The sequence below is a fragment of the Lacerta agilis genome, chromosome 1, assembly GCF_009819535.1.
Source record: "Lacerta agilis isolate rLacAgi1 chromosome 1, rLacAgi1.pri, whole genome shotgun sequence".
Lineage (NCBI taxonomy): Eukaryota > Metazoa > Chordata > Lepidosauria > Squamata > Lacertidae > Lacerta > Lacerta agilis.
In genome coordinates, this window is record NC_046312.1 from 103,949,554 (window position 1) to 103,976,845 (window position 27,292).

Below are 27,292 nucleotides of genomic sequence, written 5' to 3' on the forward strand. Positions count from 1 at the left end.
ACCTGCTGACAGCCTTCTTTTAAAAATCCAACAATGAAGCACTTTATTTAAATAAAATTAAGTATCCTATTAAATAAGGGCCCAAGCCTTAAATATCTTGCTGCAAATCTCATACCTCTAAAATTGATGGCACCAGTAAAACAGGAATGAAATAGGCATTGCTATATACGCACTGTCAGTGCAAGACCAAGGCTTGGATCCAAAGGTAAGCAGATGGAAGGAAGCTCATGAAAGGAAATTTCTCCATCTTTTTCTCTCCACTACAGCCACCTATATCCCTACCAAAGCTTTGGAGCACCTTCAGATGTGGAGTGCAGCATGGAATGTGGAACAGGGCATGGGGGATGCTGGTGAAGGTGGTGTTGTCCACAAAAGTGCTGTATTTTGAGTGATTCTCCCCTGTCACCCACGTTGTACATGAGGGCTTCCCAAGCACCCAGAGAGGCTTTTCAGGGGACACAGGTGTTTGCTGGAGGGAGGGTGGCATGGGAAATTTTCCTTGCATGAACTTCTTCCCTTTCCATTATCTTAGGGGTCCGAGCCTGTATCTCATGCTCGATTTAGAGTGGAAGATCCCTTGTCCTTAAGACTGCCTATCAAAAGGGTCTGACAGAATGTCAAAAGAGCTTAAAAGTAAATCTTGAAGGATATAAGGTATCAAAGAAAGGAGAGCATGAGAAACTGCAATGCATAACTTGAACTTGGGGAGAAATAAAAATCACATTTTGCCACATAAAATGTAGAAGTTTGAAATGACCTAACTGCAAAACACAGAGGAAGCAAATACATTTTCGCCATTCAGCGTAAGATGATTTTGTGCCCTTGAAGTTATTTATCAATTCCGACTTTAAAAATAACATATATATACATATATACACACACACACACACACACACACACACACACATATATATATATATATATATATATATATATATATATATATATATATAAATAGATCGAGGCAAAGCTTCTATGCAAAGAACGAGGGAGGGGGGCAATCTCCCCATTTCAAAATTGTGATTTATATTTATTTTTTCCCTTTTTTCCTGTGCAAAGAACGAGGAAAATAATATCCCCTTTCAGAGTTTTGTACTCACTTCCGCTTTTTTGCGTGCCTCCATGGCTTTCATAAGCATCATATGCTGCCTTCTCCTTTCCCGTTCCTATTAGTGCAGATAAAATTAGAAGAAAGCAGTACTCCATCGCAAGCATCACAATTTTTAAAAAAAAATTTTTCCAAAAAGCTCAACAGGACATGTTTAGCATTAATAGACAAGTCAGGGGGTATATGCTAAATAAAAGACGAGAATAGCCAAGTCTGTGCATGTTTTAGTTCAGGTTTAGAAAGCAAATACAAGGACAACTGAAAGCAAAAAAGGTACAGCGATGAACATGAAGACAGTGTAAAACAGAAGCATACAGATTTACTTATGGTCAGTTGTGTGGCTCCTTCAGAAGCTGGCAGAAAAAAAGCATAATGGTTGGCTGGAACAGGTCAGTTACCTTACATCTGCTATAACGGAAAGCTTGCAATTACTAATTTGAGTGGCCAATTAAGCAAAAGACTGTTAATGCAGATACCGGTACTTTGAAAAGTAATCAAAAGTGTTTCTTTTAAATTTAAAAAAATAAAAATGAAATGCATTTTGACTACATATTGGTAGTAAATATGTATCTCTGAATATAAAATTAAGGATGCAGTCGATGGGGGGCTGAAATCAAGCTGTCAGTTTTAAAACTAGTTTCAGATAAAACTAGTCATACACGAATAAGAATGCAATAAGCTGATCATGTTTACTGTTGCGCTTAGGTAAGACACAGAAGCCGCACCATAGATTAAATTAAGGATATTGTGTTGAGTCCTGGACTAAAACACAATGCAAAAAGAGTACAAAACTTCAAGATTCATTATCGGACCAAGATAATGTGGGTTTATTTTTTATTTTTTTTACATTCTGAAGGACAGCATACTCTTCAATCCAATTCAAACTAAGTATTCCCAATTGTGCAATATTATTAAAAGTTTTGAAAAATAAAATTTCGTTTTAAAAATGAAAAATATAGGATTCCCAGAATCAAATGCAGAAGGTGCCTCGTGAAAATAGCTGGTAAAACCTAATATATGCCAAACACATAATTTTTTGTGTAAGGTGAATTTGGCTCCAAATATGTACTGCGGTCCAACTTAGTATTATGGCAACAATAACCCTGATATCAAGGCAACAGCCTTGCATAGAAGTCATAGGGGTCAATTTATATAATAAGGTAAGTCGTGTTGTTTTGCTTTTACAGACAAGACAAGCAGATGTATGCAATGCACTGTGCTGGAAAGCCATGCAGCAGTATGTAATATGACAACAGCCAGTGCTACATTTTATGCATTGCTATGACAACCATATCACAACCAAATCACAATGCGGTGTTAGATGTACAAAAATAAACATACCCATACCATATCTAGTCTATGCCTCTCCAACTCCTGGTAGAAAGAGTTGGCACAATATTATGAAACAGAAATCACAAAGAGTCAAAAACCACTTTATAAAATCCCCAAAAGTTCCCAATACCAAAGCAAAGCAAATTTACCCATAAGGTGAAGGAAAACATTTAAGCAGAAAATAAATAAATAAATATTTTTCTTTAAAAAAAAAGTAAAGAAAATTTGAATATTTGCCCTCCAAAATAGTTTAGCTATATTGCATTAAAATAGCATTTATTTTCTCATTAAATGTTCGGTACAAACCTGATGCTTCAGAAGAACAGCTTGCTGTCTTCTCATTTCCTTTTCCTTAAAAACATGAAAAAAAGAAAATCAAATATATAATAAATGACTCTTTCCCCACCCACCCCCACCATCATGTAAGTTTTTCTTGTTCTTTAGTCCCCATTTTTCTGTTTCCCCCCCTGTAATAACCTGAATCAGCGTATTGGATACCTTGAAAACAGAATGAATGGAGGAGGCACTGGAACGAATATTAAGTCATGTCAAGAGCAGGAGTAAGATTACATGCTTTCCAAATGCTGCAGGTCAATGATCAAGAATGATTTTCATATTCTATGCAACACAGAAGTTGTATGCAATTATCAACCAAATCCTGGTTCCAAACTTACTGCTTGGTTCTCAGAAAGAACCCAAGTTCAGGTTAAAAACGTAAGGGGTCCTTTGTGAATGCACAGCTCCTTCTATGAGCAGAGCAGTAAATTTGGAATCAAACCAGGATCCATCCCAAGAGCTGCATATGCTTCTATTTGCACAAAGACTAGCTGACCCTGTCCCTGAAAGAGGGGTTTGCACTGCTTGGGATAGAAATGAAACTAAGGGGTTGGAAAGGTGAAATCCCAAAATCCTTGGTGTGCAGTGCAGATAGAACATAGCACTTTGGTACACTGGCCTTGGTGTTTTTCATTTAAACCATTGGTGCTGCTCCCCAAGAAAATATCCAGAACTAGTACATGCATTTTTCAATGCATACACAAAAACTGTGTATCAGGTAAGCTTACAAACGTAGTGATATTTTTCTAAACACTTCATGTACACATACAAAACATACAGAGACACAGACACATACAGTATGCATAAAGAATAAAAGATACTGAATACATTCTGATGATCTATTTCTGTTACATTTTTGACACAATATCATTTGCTTATGTGTTCAATAATACAGTCGTGTGTGTGTGTGTGTGTGTGTGTGTGTGTGTGTGTGTGTGGAAGATAAAAACTCTGGTGCTTATCTAAACTAACCTTTATTCGTTTCTCGGCCTCCAATAATTTGGCATTTGCTGCTTCTTCCTTCTTTTTCTTTTTTGCCTGTGCATGCAAAACAGGTCCCAAGGTCATGCAATGGCACCACTACAACTTGAAAGTAATCTCAGACTAGAAAAAAAGCTTCATGCCTCACAAGGTGCGAAACAATACCACACATAATGTGTACATCGTAACAGATTTCTTCCTCGGTACATTCTGCATTGTGAAAAACTCATGAGTTTTGGTGGTAGAGGGAGTGGAAATGTACAATTAAGGAACACTTTATATATCAAAATGAAAATGTAAAACATTACTGGTGAAGACTGAACTTTCATTACTTTTCTTCTAAAATAGCAGGATTTTTTTGGGGGGGGGGTCATTGGTTGATGATTTAAAGCTTTCTAGTGATTGAATATACTTAATCTGTAGACATAATTTCGAGAGCTTAATTAAAGCCAGGGGTAAGGAACTGCTTACTGGCACATTATCAGAACATTACTCCCTGCTTAATGTATTAAAGAACTAGTATGACAACTAAGAATAAAAAGAAATCTGTTGCCAGACAGATCAGAAACTGAGATTTGAAATAGAAATCTTAAATTTAAATTCCCTCTGACATAGTTTATACATGGCATGGATACATCATACAAACCAACTGTTTACGAAACAGAGACTAACAAATCCTTTGAAAGTATAAACATGCACACTTTTTAAGATTAGAAACATGCTGTTCAAATGTCAGCTTCAAAGGTGCTTTCTTAATCCTTGTTGCTTGTTCTGATAAATTCAATCAAATCTTTTTATTTCTCTTTTCTGTCTTTGCATTTCAACTTATTTAACACCTATACAGTTGGGTCCAGAGTTTATGTTCTGCAAAGGGATTCTTCCGTTTGCAGATGGGGCTGCAATCCCGTGGAGGCTCCTGCTAGAGCAAGGGGAAAAGATGATTTTCACCAATTCTCCCTCCTCCTGCACTCTCTAGTATCACCTCCCATGTTCTGTTCGGTCCCTCAAACCTCTAGAATTTTTTTCAGAAGACATAAGGAGCTGCAGAGAGAAAGCAGAATCTCTGATCATCTCTCCCCCCACAACCCCTTCTCCAGCAGGAGCATCCCACCTGCAGAGTTCTGCTCACAGAAATTCTGGATTCAACCCACAGCGTTTTAGGTACCTCTCACGCTCCAGAAGAATCCCAAAGAGTACTTATACACTAATGTGTTTATTACTGAAGTCCAATTCATCAGATGCAAAATGAATTTGGTGCACATGATAAAATGAACCCAAGTCTTGAACTTGTTCGTCTTTTATGTGCTGCAGAACACTTTGCTGTTTTGGGTCAAACATTAGCTACTACTCCCATGGATATCCAGGACGCATGCGCTTCCCTAAAATTTGCACAATCAAATGGTTTTAATGATGTGCCAGACTTAGGAATTTGCAGGTTTAGAGCCATAGTTTAAGGATGGAGTGGGATTTTTTTATTTTTAAATGACAGACAGTGTGACACTCTGATACAACACTTGATGAATTCCTCTAACAGACTCTTCCTTGCATATTCCACTAAAAGTTGGCTTCATTGAACTGGTTATACCTCTAAAATTTGCTGAGCCCGAAGTTCTTTTTCAATTCTGATTTGCTGAATTCTCTTAATCTTTTCCTACAAGAAGAAAAGCTTTCATTTATTTTAAGCAGCAGTAATAGCGGATCATATCCTCTACAGCCCACCCATCCAATCCTGTTCCCAGGATGCAACAACATAACACATTCTGTCAGGCTTCACTAGATAAGCCAGGCTTGTTTTAATGTGCTTTGAACTAGCAGTGCAGTGGCAAGGGCCATACACCTGCGACATGAAGGGTGCAAAGGGTGAACTTTTTGCTCCAGCTGGTTAGGGACTTGCAGGCACTTGTGGCGACAATGTGGTATTAAATATCTCAAAGGGCTCATCCAGACTTCCACTTGTCATGTCGTTGTCGTCATCCCCCCAAAAACCCGGGGGCCTAGAACTTCATCTCTTGTCATCAATATCTGCCTCAGTTCATCAAACTCCTTGCAAAAAGTTAGTTCAGGCAGTGGAGTCTGACCTATATCTTCTGTTGTGATAATAGATGCAAACAATTCATTTAGCTTATCTGCAATCTCCTCATCCTCCTTTAGCACACCTTTAATCCCTTGTCACCTGAAGGTCCAACTGCCTCCCTAGCTAGTCTCCTGCTACTAATGTATTTAAATAATTTGTTGTTGTTGTTATGTTTTATTTTATAGCATATTAACCATTGAATCCTATATGCTTCTGCTGAGTGGGGCTTACTTGCATATATTATTGCAGTCTGAAATACTGTTTTAATTCTGTTTAATTTTCCTAGCATGGATTACTGAAATTTATCATAACATTTCCCGTAATTTTCTTTCAACTGCACTTCCCAATCTTTTGCATGCAAATGGAAATCAACTACCTGAGACAACTGTTGAAATATATTATGCATTTATAGTTAGCATCTTATAAATAGAGATATATAATTCAATCCTGTGTATGCCTACTCAGGAAAAATCCCACTGAGTTCAGTGAGGCATATTCCCAGGTAAGTGTGTATATGTTCATTTATGGACAATATGGCCTATTGACTTCCACAAGACTAACTTCTGAGTTGGCATGCACAGAACTGGGCTGTAAATTTCCTCATTTCACATTCATGCCATATTGCACCTTCATACGGCCCAGGTCCAGTGTGAGGATTCCTGTTAAAAACTATAAAACCTATTTCACAACCTTAAGGTGCTGACTGTAAATTGCTGTTAATAACAGAGGCATAAATGAAGACCAGAATCTACTACTACTACTACTTACAAAAAAGATAAATGTAACATAATGTGTTTAACAACAGGGTGAAACTGGCAAGGTCTCTCAGATAAAACTCGATGGAACGAACACGGTAAAAGTATCATTCATGCTTTGTCTGACACTGCAGTTTGCTTAATGGTTTATTAGCCTGCTTGTGCCTTCTGTCAGATAAAACCAGAGTGATTCAGTCTTTTGTCACAGCTAACATACAGTAAAAGAAGACTCTATTTTGGCAGAAATCCCAAACCAGACCTTCAGACTAAAGCCTTTAAACATGGCTGCCTACATTTTTGACCATTTCTGCTCCCCCCGCCCTTTAACATCAACTTGATCTGTAAACATCCATCAGCAGGTGATGTATATCCATGTTTGAAAAGCAGAACCAGCAGGTTTCTTCATATTAAGCTGTGTGAGTCTTTTTAAAATTTATAGTTCATCAAGCCACTGTTCAAAGGACAGAGAAGCAGAACAGGCTAGGTTTTCAGCTCACAGTCCTGCTTAAACACATACAAGCCATCAGAATAACGTATCTGGTAATGCTTACGGCTGAAACCCGAAAGGCATAAATTACCTGCTGTTTCATTATTTTTATCTGCTCTTTTTGCTTTCTTTTTTCTTCTGCAGCCATAATAGCTGTGAGTGAGAAAGAAAGAAAAAAATTGTCAGCAGTAAATAAGTGCAGAATAATGGAAAACTAATATCTATGGATTCAAAAATTCATCTGCGAGAGTCTGCAAGGTTCTTAGAAGTTTAGCACTTACCTTGCTGTTTTTTTGCTTCTTTGGCAGCTCGGGCCTGTTCTTGCTTCTGAAGTTTTCTCAAAAGCTTGATTTGCGCTGCTTGCCTAGCAATTTCTGAAACACAAAGGGAAAAAAACCCATAAAATACTAAAGGTACAATAAATATTTCTTATTAACACAAGGTCAATCTTACATGGATCAAAGAAAATATGGAAGAAGTCTGTGTTTGCTTTGTGTGCATTTAGCCTAGAAGTGTCTGATTTGAGGATTTCCTTACCCCATGATTTCATTCAAAGAACTTTTGTGTTGTTAATACCAAGCAGTGTATCCTGAGGAAAGAGGATTAGGTGTAAAAGTGTGTGTGTCTCTGTGGGTATATATGCGTATACACACACATCTCAAGGCAACATGCAATTCCCTTTTTAGGGAGCAGGGTGTGCAAATGAAAAAGTATTACAATAATAATGACTGTCGTCTCGGATGCTAAAAGATCAATGAGGGGATTATTTTTATGTGGACGTGCCTCCTTCCCATTTAAAGCTCAATGAGGGAATTTATCAGAATGGAGAGGTTGAAATTCAGCTTGCATATACAGTGGATTCATAATCGCCATATCAAAAAAATGATTCTGAAACAGCAGCAGGGACCTTATGGCCCTCTAGATTCCGTTGGCTTCCAATTTCTAGCAGCCTTAGCTGCTTCAACCAGTGTGGCCAACGGGCAGGATGATGGGAGTTGCAGTTCAGCAACATCAACACAGGTTTCCCCATCCCTGCTATTAGAAATGTCTCCAACCACCAATCTACTATTTCCTACCTACCTTCTAAAAGTTTCATGTTATCTTTCAAAACAATAAATTAAAGCAACATTACAATGATGGGTTGCTGGGATTGCCATATTTCAAGAGGTAAAAATCAGGACACAAACAGTTGTTGAGATTTTTTTCAGGGCCCCACTGCCACTGAGCCAGAGTCACCCACTCCAGAGCCTGAACCAGAGCTGCTTGTGCACTTAAAAAACAAACAAACCCAAAATCCAGGACAAAATTCCTCCCGGGTGGGCATGTAGGAACCCCAAAAGACGACGTGTCTGGGAATTCTCAGTCGTATGACAACCCTAGCATGTGCTGTACTTGATAGGAGCACTTCCACTCAGCAGAGGCTGGTAGAGGAGTTCATTGCTAGCAACCATTAGCTGCCATTTCAGGAACACAACAGAGATAGCCAGATTCCTGTATTTACCAGAAACTACATACAGAAATGGTAGTGAAGGCAGCGGGCACCTCAATCAACACCATGCAAGTATGCAACTGTCCATTAGCCAGCTGCCTACGTTACAAAGAAGGCCAGCTATTTGGTCAGTAACTGAACAGCATGTTGCTAGCTGAGATACGTCCCTTGCCTCCATGGACATCTCACAAGGTTTTCTAGTAGCAACAGGAATTAACCTTTCCCCTTCACCCACACTGGAGGTTTCTGCTCTGCTGCTCCTACTAGAACTGCTGGGCTTTTGATAGTGGTGGTGGTGGGGAAATAAAAGCCGCAATTGTGACGGGAGAGTTGCAAAAACTACAATTATACATGAAATATTTATACACAGCACAGCACAATCTACACGACAAGTTATCTTACGAAAAACAAGACTGGAATTTCTGGCAGAACAGTTATGTCACAGAGGCACCTACTTTGGAATCTATACAAATGTGCCAGTTTATGGAATCGGGAGCCATTGAAACGAGACTATCCAGAAGGTTGGCATGTCCTCTCTAAAGCATGTGCCAAAGACTGGGATAATTATCCTCCTTCCGTAAGTGTTATGAGCTTGAACTCAGCTCTGTGGTGTTCACCAAATTGCGAGGCACTTATGTAAATATACAAGCAGCACAAATAAGGATGGCAACCATTTCCTGTCCCCACCCCCAGGATGAGATCATAAGCCAAGAGCTCAAGTCCCAAGATTAGAAAGTAAAGTTCCTTCCATTCTATGGAACCTATCCACACAAATGCTCTCATTTTGGGTAATGACAAGGCAGTAGAGAGCATTATATTGGGAAGTAAGTAGTTTTGTAGTCTTCTAGACTGTCAAATATTCTGCTTGCTACTCCCCCTCTCCCCTGAGGAGTCAATTATCTCTAAAGGGTTAGTATAATAATAAAGTTTTTCATTATCATTGTCCTAAGTAGGGTTTTGTGCCAGGGATAACAAGCTTTCAAGAAGATTTTGCTGAATAGATGTGCACACTGTGTAAGAGGCGCATTTACACCTTGGTCATATGCAATACCTATGGGTGTGTGTCATCAATTTCCCCATGTAAATTATTGTATGACCAGTTTCCGGCATCTCTGAACATTTAGGGAGTTACTCTTTATGACACTAGATGAAACAAGTCTGGGAAGTCTTTTGAGAAATAATGTATTGTTAACCTGGAGTTTTGCAAGCTCAAAACAGTGTCATAAATGACAAAACCTTCCAGACTGCAGAACTGAATGCTTTATAATTAGGTAAATTGGATATACTGTACACACAATCCAAAATGTGTGCATATGTGGGTAAGCCAAGTTACAAGGAAGTGGCTGATGGATGTAATAGTGGAAAACAGATTGGAATGTTATTGAAAATATGCAGGGATGTAAGATATGCAAAATGAACCATGGAAAGAGGAGAAGGGAAGTCATTATATATTTTAAAGTTTGTAAAATGTTTAGTTGAAACAGTAAAACAATTTTTTAAATAAAAATTATATTTTTTAGAAAAGGAAGTGGAATGTGGAAGAAAAGACAGGAGCCTACAGCTCCCATTGTTTTAAAAATATAAATAGAAGCATAGGTAGGGAGGAATTTTAAGCATGTTTACTGAATCATGTATTCACTGCAAATGGGAATTTATTTAGGATCGGATGTGTACCAGAAAAATAATAATCAAAATGGCTGAACTAATAACAGTGCAGGAAACAATCATAATGCTAGAATAATTTATAATAGCAATTTTGTCACAGAGATAAAAACATATGACTCTTGATTAAATGACAGCATAGGGCCTTTATCAGGTGACACACAAAGAGACACACTTCATCTATAAAAAAAGAGAATTGTTTTCCCCAAGGCCAACATTTGAATAGATTTTCACATCATGGCCACCCTAAATCAGGAAAATATGTGTGAATTGCATTTACATATTACTATTATTATTATTATTATTATTATTACTACTACTACTACTACTAATGATGATGATGATGATAAATTAAAATTCTATACCACCCTTCATCAAAAGACCACACAAAAATACATACCATAATAGCAAACGAAAGCAAAACCTCCACAGGTATTTATTAAAATTCATACATATCACCAGGGACATATGCCAAGTACCATACTTGCCAAGAAACAGGACTGAAGGAACAATTAACTGTATCCTATCCTCCTTTGTCCTTGGGTGGCATTCAATCATGCTTCCCTCAGAATAGACCCACTAAGATCAATAGAGTTAGCTCCACTAATTTTAATGGGTCTACTCTGAGTAAACCACAGTTTAATACCACCCTTTGTATATAACTGGTTTCTGGTGAAGCCAAATATTTTATAATTTTAACTAATCAGAATTCTCCCTTGTTTTGGAAGGAATAATATATTCTGTTCTTATTTGCTGATACTGTAGTATGAAAACGATAAACTCTTAAACAAACAGATAAAACCTTTTGTGGATGTGGTACTGATAGCACAGGCAGGAAGCTTGTCGAGCAGGGGAATCCTAAAACTTCTTATGACAGACTTGTAGAGGAGTAGGTATAGGTGGAGGTATCCCTCTGCCCAGCATTCCCAGTTCTCCTGACCTCCTGCTGGCCACCAAATGGGCAGACAGGAGCCCTACTAACACAGGCCACTAGAGAGCCCCAAAACTGGGACATTACAAAGGAGTATTTTGGAGCTTGAGTGAACATGGAAAGCCCTTAACACAATACATAAACCCAAAGGCTTCTTTGCTTATTGAATATAAATTGTCTGCAGGTACCTTTTATTACGCGTTGGGAGAAGTTATAATAAAGTCCTTACCTTGGGCTTGTAACTTTCTTAACAGCTTAGCATCTGTGTTGTCAAGAAACTCGGTGCTACCAACATTTGGAGGTCGACCTTTGCGACGCCTCATTTTCGATTCCTCTTTCGCGCGCTGTCTCTCTGGATTCGGTGGCCGCCCTCTACGTCCTTCCATAGATCTGATACGAGGAAGGACTTCCTCTTCTTTCAGCAAACACCACTGCATCCCCTTTGTAATTAATATATTTCACAGGAAGTCATTATAAACGCAAAATGGACAACAACAAAAATGTACACCCAGCTGACATGTAAAAACGCACACCGAAGCATATGTCTATATACCTGTGTGAGAGCTGCAAGCTTGAACTGATCAAACTGGCAGATTACTCAATTTAGGCTTTAATTACGGCCTGGAATTTTCTCCCCACTCCATCCAGCATAGAAGTTGCCCTGCTCTCCACTTCTCTCCCATTGACACCAATGAAAGTGAAAAGTATTGTTGTTGTTTTCCATTCCATAGCAGCTGTATCTCTTGGCTGTTTTTAAAGGTGTCCTGGGGGCTGAGGGGTCTTATGATCCACTCACCACCCTCACTCCCACCAGTGGAACACTGTCAGAAAGTAGGTACATCTTTGCCAGCAAAACTCTGTAGGCATACCAGGGTCTTTTCTGGGGAATGAGTTGCTGTCCTGCCAGCAACACTTGTATACATTTCAAAGGCCCCTCGGCTAGCACTGGAGTATAAACCTGATTCAGCATATATCTCAAGCCCCTTCGCATCCTTGTACTCTTAAGTTCATTCGTGAAGTTCTGAATAGCTTGTTTCCAAATGAAATTACTTGGCAGTAATTAGTATTTAATGAAAGCGATTTGCTGTTGCTTACACATCATTGTTGCATTGTCTTTGGTCTGTTTTGTCTAATTATTCCATTTGGAAAGGTACACTGAGACAAAAGGCGAATGTTTGCTAAAAACGAAGTCACAAATTCTTTGGTCAGCATGATGAAAATATCTTTTGATAATTTGTACTTGGGACATTCTTACGATCAGTTCACACTGAAACTCATTATTGCCTTGCAGTCTTCTTAGAAACACGTTATGTTCATCTACGGAAATCAGTTTCTACCTACCATAAAAGAAATTTTTAACTGATCTGAAATTTTCAATTTATTTTAATCCCTTCTTCTCACTATCTCATTCTGTGGAAACCTCAGGATTTCTTTTGAGAATGATTCCATTTGCTTACATTTCACCATGTGGCACCTGTACCCTCCGTATCCTAAATTCCTGTAGCTTTCAAACACAGCCTTTAGTTTAGGAACAGCTTGCATTTAATTTACACAAGAGGAGCCTAGTATTGTGTTTCTTTATCTAAAACAGCACAGAAGTCTGATCTCTTCTGAACTGTAAATCTCATGGTTTCCTCATAGCCCAGTTCTCACTGAGGGGATAAACCAAAGGACCGTAGCTCACTAGTAGACCAGCTGCTTTGCATGCAGAAGGTACTGTCTCAATCCCTGCCATCTTCAGATAGGGTTGGGAATGTCCACTACCTGAAACCCCGGAGAGCTGCTGCCAGTAAGTGTGGACAGTACTGAGCCAGATCGACCAGTGCATCTGTCTCAGTCTAAAACAGCTTCCTATATTTCTATATCTGTGCTGTGACACTTCAGACTGCAGAGGAAGGCTTACAGGACTGGAAACCACCACCACCACCACCACCCTCTATACAAAAAAAAGACAATCCCCCCTGTGCATAGAAAACTAACATGCCAAGGAAAAGGCTAGACTAGACATCTAGTTTCCATTGCCTTTTAACATAATTAAACAAACCATATGGCCACAATTAATTTATCACTGTTAACCTTAGAACCAAGAACACAATCTGCCGGCTACCAAGCACCCTTCTAAAGAAAGAAGACTTCCATATTTGGATAAGTAAACTGTAACAACAACAACAGGCTAAATTTATACTTGCTCATTCATTCAATCCCTCCCTGTACCAAAAACACACATCCAACCCAATGAGGCTCAGATGAGCATTGCAGTGTGGATGACCTGCGGATACTGCAACAGGTTGAACTCAATGGGGCTGATGCTTCTGAGTAAGATACGTATAGGATTGTGCTGTGCATCAGCTGCACGTGTAGAATTCTGCTTCCACACACAGTTCTCATTTCCTGAGTTGAGTTCACTTATTGCATAATCTCATATTCAACATTTTGAAGCATACAAATTGACCAAAGAAATAAAGTGATGGTAAAAGTAAAATCAGGACAAATGGGGTAATATCTTGCATATGGAAGTGAGAGCTGGACCATAAAGAAGGCTGATTGCCGAAGAATTGATGCTTTTGAATTATGTGGAGGAGACTCTTGAGAGTCCCATGGACTGCAAGATCAAACCTATCCATTCTTAAGGAAATCAGCCCTGAGTGCTCACTGGAAGGACAGGTCCTGAAGCTGAGGCTCCAATACTTTGGCCACCGCATGAGAAGAGAAGACTCCCTGGAAAAGACCCTGATGTTGGGAAAGATTGAGGGCACAAGGAGAAGGGGACGACAGAGGATGAGATGGTTGGACAGTGTTCTCGAAGCTAACAACATGAGTTTAACCAAACTGCGGGAGACAGTGGAAGCAGTGCCTGGCGTGCTCTGGTCCATGGGGTCACGAACAGTCGGACATGACTAAACAACTAAACAACAAACAACAACATCAGAGTCCACCATTCCAAAGTTAATTTATGTGCTTTAAAATTAAGCATGGTAACTCACATGTAACTGGGAACAAGTATAGATTACCAAGAGTTTACTGGTGATGAAGAGCAGTGATTCAATAATCCGATCACACACAGTAACAAATGTGGTTTGCAATACCAGCTGGGGCTTGTAGAAGTCACACATATATAGACATATATGAAAGCATGTACAACAAGCACATTTATGCTAGCAAACACTGTAGAAAAAAATAAGAAGCTGCTATTTTGAATGAAGCACATTGCACTTCTCATTAATGCACACACATTACAATAAAAAGTTCCCTAACACTGACGAGTTACTTACCTTCATTTAGTGTTTTCCAAAGTTCATATTCTGTATTGCTCCACTCTCTAACTCTAATGCACCTGTTCTCATATTTTCCAGGGTTCTTAAATGGCTCCTGCCTCCACCCAAAGTGAAAACAAGGGTCATGAATTCAGAGCTATCACCCTGAATAAACAGAAGGCTCATCTTGCTTGCCTGGGTGGAATCGATCTAAATGTGCGTCTGGCAAAATCTAACCAAAGATGTACCAAGAACTAGACAGTGAGAGTCTCCTTGGGAAGAAAGCTAAAAGCAATTTGACAGAATTGTCCTCCTGGTTTTCAGTACATGTGCTTGTATGGTAACGACATTTCAATGGAGACATCTAACATATTTTCTTTTTGGTGTGCAACTGTTTCTACTAATCAAAACTGGAAGAAAGATTACCTGGAACCCTCACATCCCCTTGCACATAAGATTTATACTTCAAACAATATGATAAAGTCAAGCAGAAAGGGAACAAGAGGGAGATTCACACAAACCCCTCTGTGCATGGTGGAATTGTGTGTCTTAGCTTTGTCCACTGCTACCACAATCCCATAATATATGCATATCCAGTGGGCATCGGAAGGAGTAAAACATGCATAGACATCAGGCAAGTAGAGCTCATTAGCGTAGAACTCCTTCCAATGTCCAATAACACAGAGATGTTAGGGAAGCATTTCAGAAGGCAAAGTACTCTATGCACAACTCCTTTCAATGCAGGGTACACTGCACAAGGATAGCTAATAATTTGGGATGTGTCTAATAACACTGCAGCCATGCATCCTAGCAGACAGAATACTGAGTTAATTTTGATTTCAAGAAGACACTCAGACTCATAATGCATAGGAGTTTGGCAAGAAATGTTGAAGGAGTTAATTGAAAAAGTACATGGTGAGTAATTTGCAAAGGGAAACTTGTCAAATACTCCCAACAGCACACTAACATATCCAGACTGCAATCTATAAGCCAAACTGACCAAACCATGATCTATTATCCTTCTTCACCCCAATTTTAACCGCCATAGTTTTCCCCAAGGAGAATTAGGAATTTTTGTTCCGAGATATTCCTGCGATTTTACAAAATATTAACCAACTGCAAATATTATACACTGCTATAATCTCCATGGCTGCCTGGGTGAATCCATGACAGTAAAAACAAGGGGGACACCCAACCACCACCAATGTGTAGCGATGTGCTATATCCTCAGGGTAACTTGATAATTTTAATGTAATGGCTTTCTGTGCAGAATCCTGGGCACTGTAGTTGGTGAGGATTCTGTGAATTTGCTGTCAAAATTTATAGCCTCGCTCCCAGAATTAAAGTTCCTCATTAAGGAAATAGAATGACTGCTATAGCTGCAGCAGTACAGCTATACCCTGAGGCCTTGTTCTCTTAAAACAGCAGATGAGGTGGCAAACTTGTTCCTTGATCATTCCTCACTGTAAAAACAACAACAATAAAACCCCTCCACAAAATAAAACTGCATGTCAAGGAGATGTGCTCTAGCCAGGTTTTCTCCCTGACATGTTGGCTTTATATCAGTAGAGAGGTTTTTGAATAGACAAACAACAGTCAAGCGAGCTCCAATCTGTAGTCTGAAGTTGTGTTGTCAAGAAACAGGTTTGCCTCCTCATCAGCTGTTTATGTGAACTAGCCCCAGTATCTGCAATGACTTACATGTACAGCTATGCTCTACTGTGACCACTTTAAAGGACTGAGCACTAGTAGGGGAAGCCATATCATTCAATTCTCCTTCACCTACTGGACAAAAACCGAGACAGTGTCATTTCCCAAGTGTGTGGTTCTGCACCATTTCATGTGTTTTTTTTGCAACACCTGGCTTTGTAGAGTGTGCCCTATGTGGGAAGAGCCATGAGCAAATTGCTCCAATAGTTCAGGGTAGTACTTGGAAGCACTTGGCAGGTATCTGCACACACTTAGTTTCTACCTGTGGGAAACTTGCCTTTAAAAGGGGGGGAGACCATATACAGATCCCATATTCCCAAACTATAAGGAATGAAATACTGCCCACTACACAGAAAGAAGCTATATAGTCAATTATGCAAGTAGTACCGTAAGTGATGTAAGACAAAGTATAGGGTACACAAGGCACATTTAGATTAAGAAAAGGTTGCTGTTAGAGAAGTCCAAATAAGCTAAGACAGAAAGGGGGAGGATACACGTAAATCCTTACAACTACAATCCGGTGTATGTGCACCTGAGAGTAAGCCCCATTGAACTCTGTGGGACTTAACTTCCAAATTAACCTGAAAAGGATCGTGCTGCACGTTAGCTAAAATGAAGAACAGTGTCTCACAGATGAAACACAAACACACAAAAAAATCTTTAAAACACACATTTATCATATTCTCCCTGGGGTTTATTGTCTCCTCCCCAATCTTATTTATGTAGACTTTGCAGAATTCATTGTACATTGTCCACACTGAACAGACAACTCTATGTTTAATTCTATATTTCAGCCAACACCACAGAGACAAGCTAAAGAAAAAACATGTGTATGTGAACACAGCTACTTACAATTACCACATATATAAAATAACAAAGATGATCTAAGAAGCATTTAAACTGATATGCCAGTGCTCAAATTACAGAGAAAAGAGGGGACATTCTTAAATGAAATGTATAAGCCCCACCCCTGACTCCTCCCAGTTTTAGCCTAATCATGCTTCCCATACATGGCCTTCTGAAAATAGGCCCCACCTAAAAGGCAAGGGGGGGGGTGATAGACTTGTAATTCGAGTACTGGAATATATACTCAACCTCAAAGGCCAATGATAACTAGATGACTGCAGTTTCCAAATTTAATTCTGCAAGATGCTGAGCACCTGGCAAGGTGATAATGAACTGTGAAGGTTTTTCCAGCACTTTCCAGGCATCAGGTGCTCAGTCATTCACAACTACTATCATAAAGTCACACATATGACTGCAAGAATGAACCAGCTAACAATAGCAATGCTCCAGAGTGTAGTAAAAAAAATATTTCACTTAAGATTTATGATACTACGCCTTGGATCAAAGACTTTACTTTTTTAAAAAGCGGATACCTGCGGTCCATCTCTGGCTTCATAGAAGTCACCCACTCCTATTTTTGCACTGAAGCTGAAATTGTCCCTTGAGATATCCATTATTCCATTTCTGCTGAGATACTGAAAAAATCACATATTTTTCCACTTCAGGTTTTAAGTCATTACAACCCAGCTTTGATGTACAAGCTAATGTTAGAGAGAAGTCAAATGTGTGGGGTTTTTTGGTACATATTCTGGCAAGGGGATACGAATTTACAAGAGGTCATTTTAGAGGCAGGTTTAAGGTACATTAGCCTCACATCACGGGCCATTTTGTATCAAGGAACTTTAGTGGAGGAAAAAGTTCATTTAAATAATTATGTGCATGCTTAATAAGAACCAGAAAGCATAACGTTTAAAACATACCTTTACTACTTCAGGGTACTGCCTTAGCTTCTTGCCACATGGTGCATAATATGCTACTTCCCCTTGAAGGCGGCCACCGAAGTTCCTTATTCTTGTTTCTCTTTGCCAGCTGCAATAATAATAATAATAATAAATTTAAAGAGGCACAGCATTATAGCAACACATATGTTGGGAGGAAGTCCCTCTGAACTTACCTCAAAGGAAGCATGCATAGAGTTGGACTGCACAACAGTAATGCTATGTACAACTTCCTGAGAGTAAGAGTCACTGAGTTAAATCACACTTACTTCCGGGTAATATATCCACTTAGAGGTGTACTGTAGCTCAGTGGCAGAGCATCTGCCTTGTATGCAGAAGGTACTGGGTTCAATTCCTGGCATCTCCAGGTACAACAGGGAGAGGCCTCTGTCTCAAACCCTGTAGAGCCTTTGTCACTCAGGGGAGACAATACTGAGCTAGCTGGATCAATGGTCTAATTCAGTATAAGGCAGCCTCCTACGTTCCTAAGTAAATCAAGTTCCCAGTTTGCCAATAAGCTGTGATGGTGATGGTCATAATATTTGTAAACTGAAGAACAAAGCTGGAATCTAAGATCACCCAACTTCCATTATTCGTGACCAGTGGCCATCACAGCTGTCAACTTTTCCCTTTTTAAAGGGAAATTCCCTTATTCCGAATAGGCTTCCTCGCAAGAAAAGGGAAAAGTTGACAGCTATGGTGGCCATGCTGGCAGAGGCTGGTGGGAACTGGGGTCTGACAATATCTGGATGGCACCAAACTGGCCACCCTAGTTTAGCTTTTCCTGTGGAAATAATCTCAAGTGGTTTGGCTGAGAAAGACAAGGAAGAGTCACTGCTAGTCAGAGTTAATGGCATTGGGTCAGGTGAGTTACAGTACCAGGAAGGTCAGAGTGCCTGTGCGCAATAGGTCAGTGTGTCTGGCTGTTAACCAGAAGGCTGGTGGTTCGAGCCCACCCAGGGATGGCTGTGGGACGAATTCCTGCATTGCAGGGGGTTGAACTAGATGACCCTCAGTGTCCTTTCCAACTCTACAATTCTATGATTCTATGACTCCCCAAGTCACATGGGCTATTAAACAGAGCTAGGGATATTGTAGCATGCAGAAAATTAAGCACCAGGAAAAACGTGCCCCTGCAGTCACCCAAAGGCCATAAGTTCCCCCTTGAGGGCAAACAACTGCTACAGCTGCAGCTTACTGAAAAGAGTGTGTGTGAAATCTGAACAGCTGAAGCAGACCAGGAGAGTTTCAATGTAAGGAAATATTACAATGTGAGCTGGTGTTTTAGATTTCAGTTGTAGGATGCAGAGAGAGCTGAGGTGTTGGAAACTGATCCTTAGCCAGGGCCTAGAGAGACGTAGCACATGAGAGAAGCCTCTGAAAAAGGCAAAAGGAAAACATTGTATGCCGTTCGTTACCTAGTGACTGCAGTAGGAAGAAAGACGTAGGCAAGATGCAAGCAACGGTGAATGTCAGTAAACAGAATGAAGGCTTGAAAAATAGTGGATGTTCTACTTCTACAGCAGTTGACTAACATGTCTTGCCAATAATTTAGTTACTGGAACCCATCCCAAACTTGGCAAGCCCCATCAGAGAAACAAAAAGGGATGGACGACACAAAGCATCACAGGAAGCTTTATAAATCTCTGGGGGGAATTCACTTCTTCAGCAAATTATGTATGAGCAATTGTACCTCCTCCCTCACACCTGGAACATATTCTGTGATTTGTGGGGTTTGGGTCTGATTCTTAATACAATACGAGATCTCAGCTTCTTGGTGAAGATTCAGAACTGAACATTGCAAAGAAAGCATAAGAAACCCAACTCTGTTTTCCCCCACAAAAGGCAAATGGGGGAGCAGGGAGACTTGCAGAGGTGCATCAGCCAGGTGGAAGTGGCTTAACCGTTCTGATGCCAGATAGTCCAGCAGGTTGCTTTTAATCATTTTCCAGTTCAGACTCCAAAAGTGACAAATGAGCTAGAGAGAAAAGGGGGCTTCAGGAGATGATATGTGGCTTTGGGTTAAGCCCCTTCCTACCCACAAATTCTCACAGGCACCTCTTCCTTCATGTAGCCGTGGAAAACTTGGGCCTGGGAACTTGCATTTGCCAGGGTACTTTTGTCTTCAGTGTTAATAACAACTCATCATGGTCCAAACAAATTGCAAAATCACTACCTTTAGGAATGTTACTACACTGCAAGAAACTGGTTTCAGAAGTTTAATTCAAAATGGTATCTTACATACCCATACTCCAGAGGAATGCGCAGTTCTCGCTCATCTGTGACTCTGCGCCTTTTTGAAGTACCTGTAATAGAATTTAATGGATTAATTTTAGAACACAGCAAACCCAAATTGCAATTAGACAATTGTAATTGTTCTGCTATTTGTTCTGCAATATGTTCTACTATTTTTTTAAACAAAAGTAACAAATCAGCAGAGGCTGTTTATACCCCTTTACTTGCTTTCTCCTTGCAACCCGAGTCTTGCAAAATTACAAGAAATGAGCAGAACACAATTTGCTAACAATTACTAGTCTATTCTCACCCAGAGAATTTAAGAAACAAATAGATTTAGGAACAGTCAACCAAACTATAGATCAACACCCCGGTCCTGAAATCACTTATGTTAGCATATTTAATTGAAATAAAAGAAACCCTGTTCCTAGATCATGTCCCCAGCACAACCCAGTATGCCTGCGGTTTGTTGAACTGCTGACGTTACAAGGCAGAACATGACATGACACAGAGCATTTCTATTGATTTCCATGGAACTTCTTTTCATTCAGTGGGCACACTTTATAGATTTGTGTCCCAGGCTGGTAAAGACATTTTCCTGTTTAATGACTTTCCCCTTTTAACCTGATTTTTCTACACACACACACACACCAAGATTCAAAAAGAGTGGGGGATTGGTTGGTGAAAAAGCAGCTAAATGAGAAACTGGGAGGGGTGGGATCTGATGAACACAAGGAGAAGGTCCTTACTACCACGGTTCAGGGGAGCTCATTACTAACCCAGCAGAATCTCCATTTTTTATTTTTTTCCCCTAAAAGGAGCCTGGCAATTCTCTGTGCCCTGTGCACACAGTTTTCAGGGGAAGAGAGAGAAGACGAAAGCTTTGTAGGGCACACATGAATGTTGTTGCACACCTAAAAGGGCTCATCTGCAGTCAGTGTTCAGAGGAATGTGATTACATTCAGTGGTACCTCGGGTTAAGTACTTAATTCGTTCCGGAGGTCCGTTCTTAACCTGAAGCGTACATAACCTGAAGCACCACTTTAGCTAATGGGACCTCCTGCTTCTGCTGCGCCACTAGAACACAATTTCTGTTCTTAAGCAGAGTTCTTAACCTGAAGCGTACTTAACCTGAAGCGTACTTAACCTGAAGCGTACTTAACCCGAGGTACCACTGTATTTGTGTCTAGAAACAGGATGGCAGTGTACTAAACTATTTCTTTACAGCTCCCTTCTACAACCTGAACAAGTTTCGTTTTAGTAGAATGAAAGAGAACCAATAATGTTACCATAAGCACACTTGCTTATATTAATATAGTTAAGTGGAATTTTCTTCCACATGAATACTTTTGAGGATCAAGGTGTCATGGAACAAGCCATTAACCAATGCCCACCTTTCATAGGTAACAGGTTCAACCCCAAATCCTAGTATATCCAGGTAAAAATGAATTAGTCAAATCCTCTTTTAAAGCTATCCAAGTCAGTGGCAATTACCATGTTTTGCAGAAGTGAATCAGGCATGGTATAATGCCTATCAAGCTATTAAAGAAACAGGCCCCATTTGTGTTTCAGAAGCAGGCAACTCCTAGGGACGATGTAATGGTACTTCACTGTTTCTACAGTGAAACATTCCCTGGGTTGTTTAAAAGTTTGTTGTGTGGATCCAAGGTTGGAGAATCCCCAACACTGTACAAGCCCTTAGGCAAATACAGTATCCAGGTCTTAATTTGCAAAGCTCTACCAAAGAGCAGAACCAATTCAGACTCAGTTGATGCTTTTCTTCTCTTGAGTCTTGGGATGGAAAGGAAGAGTATAATATGGAATAAGCAGAGCCAAATCTGGCAGCCTACAAGGAGAACAGGGAAATCACTGTGGGAGAAAGGGGAGTACTAAGTCATTGGAAGTCATGGTTTGTATCAATTTCCCACTATATCTATTTGGGGTGAAATCGACACTCTGCCATTCACACATGGTGAAGAGCACTCTTCCCAGTACAGAGATTCATCTTTGTGTCAGAATATACAATATTAAGTAGTGATGAAATGCAATAATTGAATTGAAGCAAGGCTTCCCCAACCTGGTGCCCTAACAAGTGGCAATGCTGGCTGGGGCTGATGGGAATTGGGTGTTCAACACCATCTGGAAGGTACTACTAGGTTGCGAAAGGCTGGGCTCAACAGGTGTGAACCCTTCTAGGTTTCAATAAAAGCATCTCTCTGATATAGATCAGGATTTTGTTATATAAAATAAACTGCAATACCACTGTGGGTACTTGAGGAAAGCCCAGGAGAAGGCGTGCCCACAAAAGCTGGTGAGGGAGACTCAGGGCATAACGCGGCTGGAGCAGAACTCGGTGTCTTTGCTGCTTGGATATTAAGTGGAGTTGAGCAAGCTGCAAGACTGATGGAAGAGCTTTTGGCAGAGGATGCCGTTTTGTTCAATTTAATCGAAGACTTCTCTCCTTCCGTATCAGTCTCTGATTCATCGGGTTCTTTATCATCTTCTTCCTCATCATCTTCAGATCCTTCAGTATCAGACCCTTCTGAATTACTATCAGATTCTTTGGGGGAAATGGAGAAGACCATGAATTACAAGAAATTGATATAGTCTCATTCCAGCATTCATTGAGACTGGGGGGTGGGGGGGGGTGGGGACAGGTATTCTGAACTATTTAGTGCAGGGAACAACCAATTGAATGCAATGCATGTTTCAGACCCATTTATTGGTTTCACATCCTGACTGAGATATATAATCACCTTCTTCCATTGCATTTCACTGTCACCACCCTTTCCTGGCTTGTCCAACTTATGACCCAGCAAGCCAAACACAGCTCCACCAGCCACACATTGTAGCCTACTGAATGCTTGACTAGACCCCTCTGCTGTTCTTTTAGAAGCTTCTTGGACTTTGCATGGGCTACCATACACGTCTGGTGGGTAGGCAGCATGTGGCTTGGTCATTCGCAAGCTGTGCAGGTCTGCTAAAGGCTTAACAACTGGAAGCCACCACTGGTTAGTGAAAACATGCCAGCTCTTCTCTTACCATATTAGGCAAAAAAATTAAGATGCACTTTATTCAATATGGTTTTGCCTCTGCTACATAGTTTTTAATTAAAATGCTGGCTCCTTCTTGGGGTGTACAGAGCTGCATACTATGCAACTGCATAGGGGGGAAACGTCCATTATAACCGTAGTATAACACCTAGTAAAACTTACCATTAGGGAAACCTTATTTGGAGCACTAACTCCCCAATCCTAGGTGTTTCCACTTAAGCCTACTGTGTTCAATAGGGCTTACTCCTAGACAAGCATGCATAGGACTACAGCCTAAACTATTTAAACTAGTCCTTCAGACCCTCCTCACTCGTCTTCCCATACCATTTTCAAGGCTTCACACTCTAGTAAGAAATCTCCATGCACCTGAGCAGTTGTCCACTATGTCTCACCCCAGCTACATTGCTCAGTCTCTTCACTATCTCCTAACTTAAAAGGTCACCTCCTCTAAAGCTGCATCAATAACATTTTGAATAAGCTAGGTAAAGCAATGTTTTGAATAAGTTAGCAGTTGAGCTGGCTCATTAATTAACGTTTTCATAATTCTCATTCCAAGATTATAATTTCCATATAGAAACCAGGCGAGAAGAATTAACCTTATAGCATTTGCAGGAGGGGAAGGGTGCCTTTAGAAGGCTAAGGCATGCAAAGAGTTTCTTTAAATTAAATAAACCTGATTGGCTATCATCAGAATCCTCATCTTCCTCGTCTTCATCCTCATCATCCTCATCATCCTCGTCGTCGTCGTCATCCTCATCATTTGAATCCTCAGAATCTTTACTGCTAAGAATGTCTGAATCAGTTCCTCTGAATTGTTCAACCAATGATTTTGTGGAAGGGTGGTTGTGTTGTGTTTTTACTGCTGTCATTGTATTATTGCTGACTGCCTTTTCCTTTGCTGGGCCAGGTAATACAGGAGAGGTAGAAGACATAACAGGTGTCCGGTTGCTTGGTGTCTTTTTCCCACCCGTGCTTAAATTTACTGGTGAGGAAAAGGTTAAGCTGCTGGAAGTAGATACGTTTTCATTAACCTTGGGCTGAGATTTGGATTTGGTGGTAAGTGCCAGAGGAGCTTCCTGAATGACGCTCTGAATCACTCCATTGGGCTGATGATTACCTAAAAGTGCATTGGTCAAGAAAGGATTAGAATGGTTGTTTTCTAAAGAGGTGTGTTTTTGATGGGCTGGTGGAGAACTGGTTGGCTTTGGACTTGATACTGCTGCGATAACCTTCTTCAGGCTCCTAGATGATTCGTGGTGTTTCTTCAACTGTGCTGGGAATGTCTGCTTGTACTGTTCCTGCAGAAGCACAAAAGATAACAAAATATATAGCTAAATGCCGTAAGCAATGGCTTTAGCAGATGGGCTCTGAAACTTTCACTTCCAAAAACAGGCAGATAAGATATAAATCTGTGTGGGCAAGGAAGCTGCTTTGAACCTCCTAAGTGAGGCAGGTTGCCTTAATTAAGAAATTAATAAAGACTGACTCATTGAGAGCTGTGACTCACTAAGAATTTTGCAGGTACAGAAAGAAGCAGAATGCCTTCTTTGTCATTCTCAACAGTCACTACTAAGACTGCAGAATGGAGAGTCAGAAGGTATTCCAACCGTTAACGATGGAAGATTCTAGTCTCTGAGACAATTAACTGATAAGGGAAAAGGAGTCACGGAGATTTGTTATGAAAGAAGGGTTAAGGTATGGGGCTTACATCTGAGTAAAAAGGACTGAGGTGTTCACATAAGGCTTAGGGTTGGAGAAGAAAGGCATAAAGCAGGCTTTAATTGTTTCCATCTTCCCACCTTTCCCATAAACCAGCCCGTTCAAACCCTTCTTGACAAATATAATCTATGTGACTGTACACCAAATGAAACCACAAGTGATATCTAAAACCTAGTTCCAAATACATCTGCATATAACAGCAAAAAACCAGAACCTAGTAATTGAGGATTGTACTGCAGCTGCAAAACAGACAGCATGAGCTGTCAGTAAGTACACTATTAAGGTACACTTTCATGGTCTCTGAGAAAACTTGTGAGGCATTTTATAAAATGGTTTTTAAAACCAAAGGAAAACAAGGGTCTATCAATAGGCAACTAGTGCTTGGCTGTTATGTATAAAACTCTTTTTACATTCATGCAAGTGAAGTTGTTATCACTATACCTTAAGCATGCTATTTTAAGGGCAATGAGAATACCATACCTTCTGCTGAAAACAGTAATAATTACTGAAAATATAAAATGAGTAATCATACAGGATTGCCATGGCAGAATTATGTATGTATTATAAAAAAAAATGTCCACTATGTAACCCAAACTAAGAAACCAAGGGCAAAAATTTAGGTCAGACTTTTCTAATGGAGCGAATTTTCAATTTCAATCCATCAGTGTTTAGACACTGAGATTCCTAAACAGAACCTGCATATCCAACATCCCAATAGTTCATTGGAAGCATGTCATGAATGGATCACAAAAGCTCCATCTTAATATTACATTCAGGTTTTTCTGAAAGCTTTCACACTTGTACATGACAGCATAATGTTCAAGAAAGCAAGAATCCACCAATACTCTGAGAAGGCATGAAGAAAAATGAAGTGCCATTTCAATTGCCTTCCTGAAGACTGATTTGTAAAGACTTTGTAAGATAAGGACCTTGGTATTGTGCTCCTCTTAAATTTTCCAAGGTTGGTAGCACATGTTCATTTTTGCTCCATCTATTTTTCCAAAGGACTGTAGTCTACAGATCTAACAGAGGTTTTGGACATTCCAAGAAGCCAGTAAGAAAGGAACCTGGGCTTTCTTTTGCCTTGCTTGTGAGTCTCATTTAAAGAGAGAGACGTTTAATCTCTCTCTGTAATGGCAGACGAGCGAGCACACAAGCACACACACACACCTTTGGACAAGCATGGAGAAAGTGCAAGTTCATCTCCTACTTCTTTGGAAAGTCTGAAGGAGCTCTAAGACTCTGCTTCCTGACTAGGGCTGCCTATCAGGGCTGGCTTTGCCATTGGGCAAAGTGATTAGCTCTATCAATCCAGGACTTGTAAGCCAACAAAAAGCCTTGGTCTTCTTCGGGAAAAACAGGCCACGATCATGGATTTTGATATCACACTAAGCTAATCAGAGGAGATAGCAAAGTGGAAGTGATTGGGCTGCATGCACCAACACACAACTGTAGACTGTCTTCAAGGTTCATGGCTCACATCATTAAATGTGAATTCAGCTCCTGTCTAAGTCACAGTGCAACCTTCCCAACCTCATGGCCTTCAGATGTTTGGGCTATTTGCCATGCTGGCAGGAGGTGATGGCAAGCAGAGTCCAAAATATTTGGAGGACACCAGGTTGGAGAAGGCTGATCTAGTGGAGACCAAGCACTCCGCCTGAAAATATGATGGAGTGGAAATCCAGGATGAATGTAATTCTTCCAAAGGAGGTAAGGAGATGATGTAAGCTTGGCCTGTGCATGATTGGGCATTCATGTGGAGCAAGCAGTAAATTCCCACTATATATTATCTGCATGGTGGAGAAGAAAGGGGCAGGCAAGTTCCTCCACCACTGGAGCAACAGTATCAGCTCTGGAAAATACTCTAAATCACGTGTCAGGATATTTGTTGCATTTATATCCTCCCTGTTCTCTAAGGAGCTCAAGGCAGTGTATGTGGTTCTCGTCACTTGTCTCATTTTGTACTCTCAACAACCCTGTGAGGTAGGTTACAGATAAAACATGGTGACTTGCCCTAGGTCACCCTGTAAGCTCCATGGCTGAACAGGGATTTGAACCTGGGCCTCCTCGGACTCAGCAGAGCACTCTAACCACTGCATCAAAGTGGCTGACATTTCTAGTCTGCATTCTTACTATCTACAGGAAGAATTTTCAGCTACTGATTCTGAGAAGCAGGTATTGCAGATGAACATAACATAATTTCCAAAATATTGTTTTAAAATTCTAATGTTATACCATTAAGGTTGCATTCCTGAACACACTTACCTGGGAATATTGAATTCAATGGCGTTTTACTTCTGAGTAAAGGATTACACTGGAAACCTTAAACTCTTTATAGTGTACAGTTTTAAAAAGCAATAGTGTTAAACCTTCCACTATATG

At 40.2% G+C, this 27,292-nt stretch overlaps 1 protein-coding gene across 16 annotated transcripts in view; it reads right to left on the reverse strand.

Annotated features, from left to right (window-relative positions):
* BAZ2B (bromodomain adjacent to zinc finger domain 2B) overlaps nucleotides 1–27,292 on the reverse strand; it is a 183,149-nt gene that overhangs the window by 33,850 nt on the left and 122,007 nt on the right. For 8 of the 16 annotated variants that reach the window (XM_033165568.1, XM_033165606.1, XM_033165534.1 and 5 more), the window contains 13 exons: nucleotides 23,865–24,489; nucleotides 22,399–22,698; nucleotides 20,149–20,209; nucleotides 17,886–17,994; nucleotides 17,499–17,600; nucleotides 11,385–11,595; nucleotides 7,355–7,447; nucleotides 7,165–7,226; nucleotides 5,343–5,408; nucleotides 3,749–3,814; nucleotides 2,747–2,791; nucleotides 2,456–2,482; nucleotides 1,101–1,166 (listed from right to left, as the gene is read on the reverse strand). In XM_033165568.1, coding sequence (XP_033021459.1) covers nucleotides 1,101–1,166; nucleotides 2,456–2,482; nucleotides 2,747–2,791; nucleotides 3,749–3,814; nucleotides 5,343–5,408; nucleotides 7,165–7,226; nucleotides 7,355–7,447; nucleotides 11,385–11,595; nucleotides 17,499–17,600; nucleotides 17,886–17,994; nucleotides 20,149–20,209; nucleotides 22,399–22,698; nucleotides 23,865–24,489 — 1,833 coding nt within the window. The remainder of the gene's footprint in view (nucleotides 1–1,100; nucleotides 1,167–2,455; nucleotides 2,483–2,746; nucleotides 2,792–3,748; nucleotides 3,815–5,342; nucleotides 5,409–7,164; nucleotides 7,227–7,354; nucleotides 7,448–11,384; nucleotides 11,596–17,498; nucleotides 17,601–17,885; nucleotides 17,995–20,148; nucleotides 20,210–22,398; nucleotides 22,699–23,864; nucleotides 24,490–27,292) is intronic. The other 8 variants (XM_033165599.1, XM_033165634.1, XM_033165624.1 and 5 more) reach the window with 5 other exon arrangements.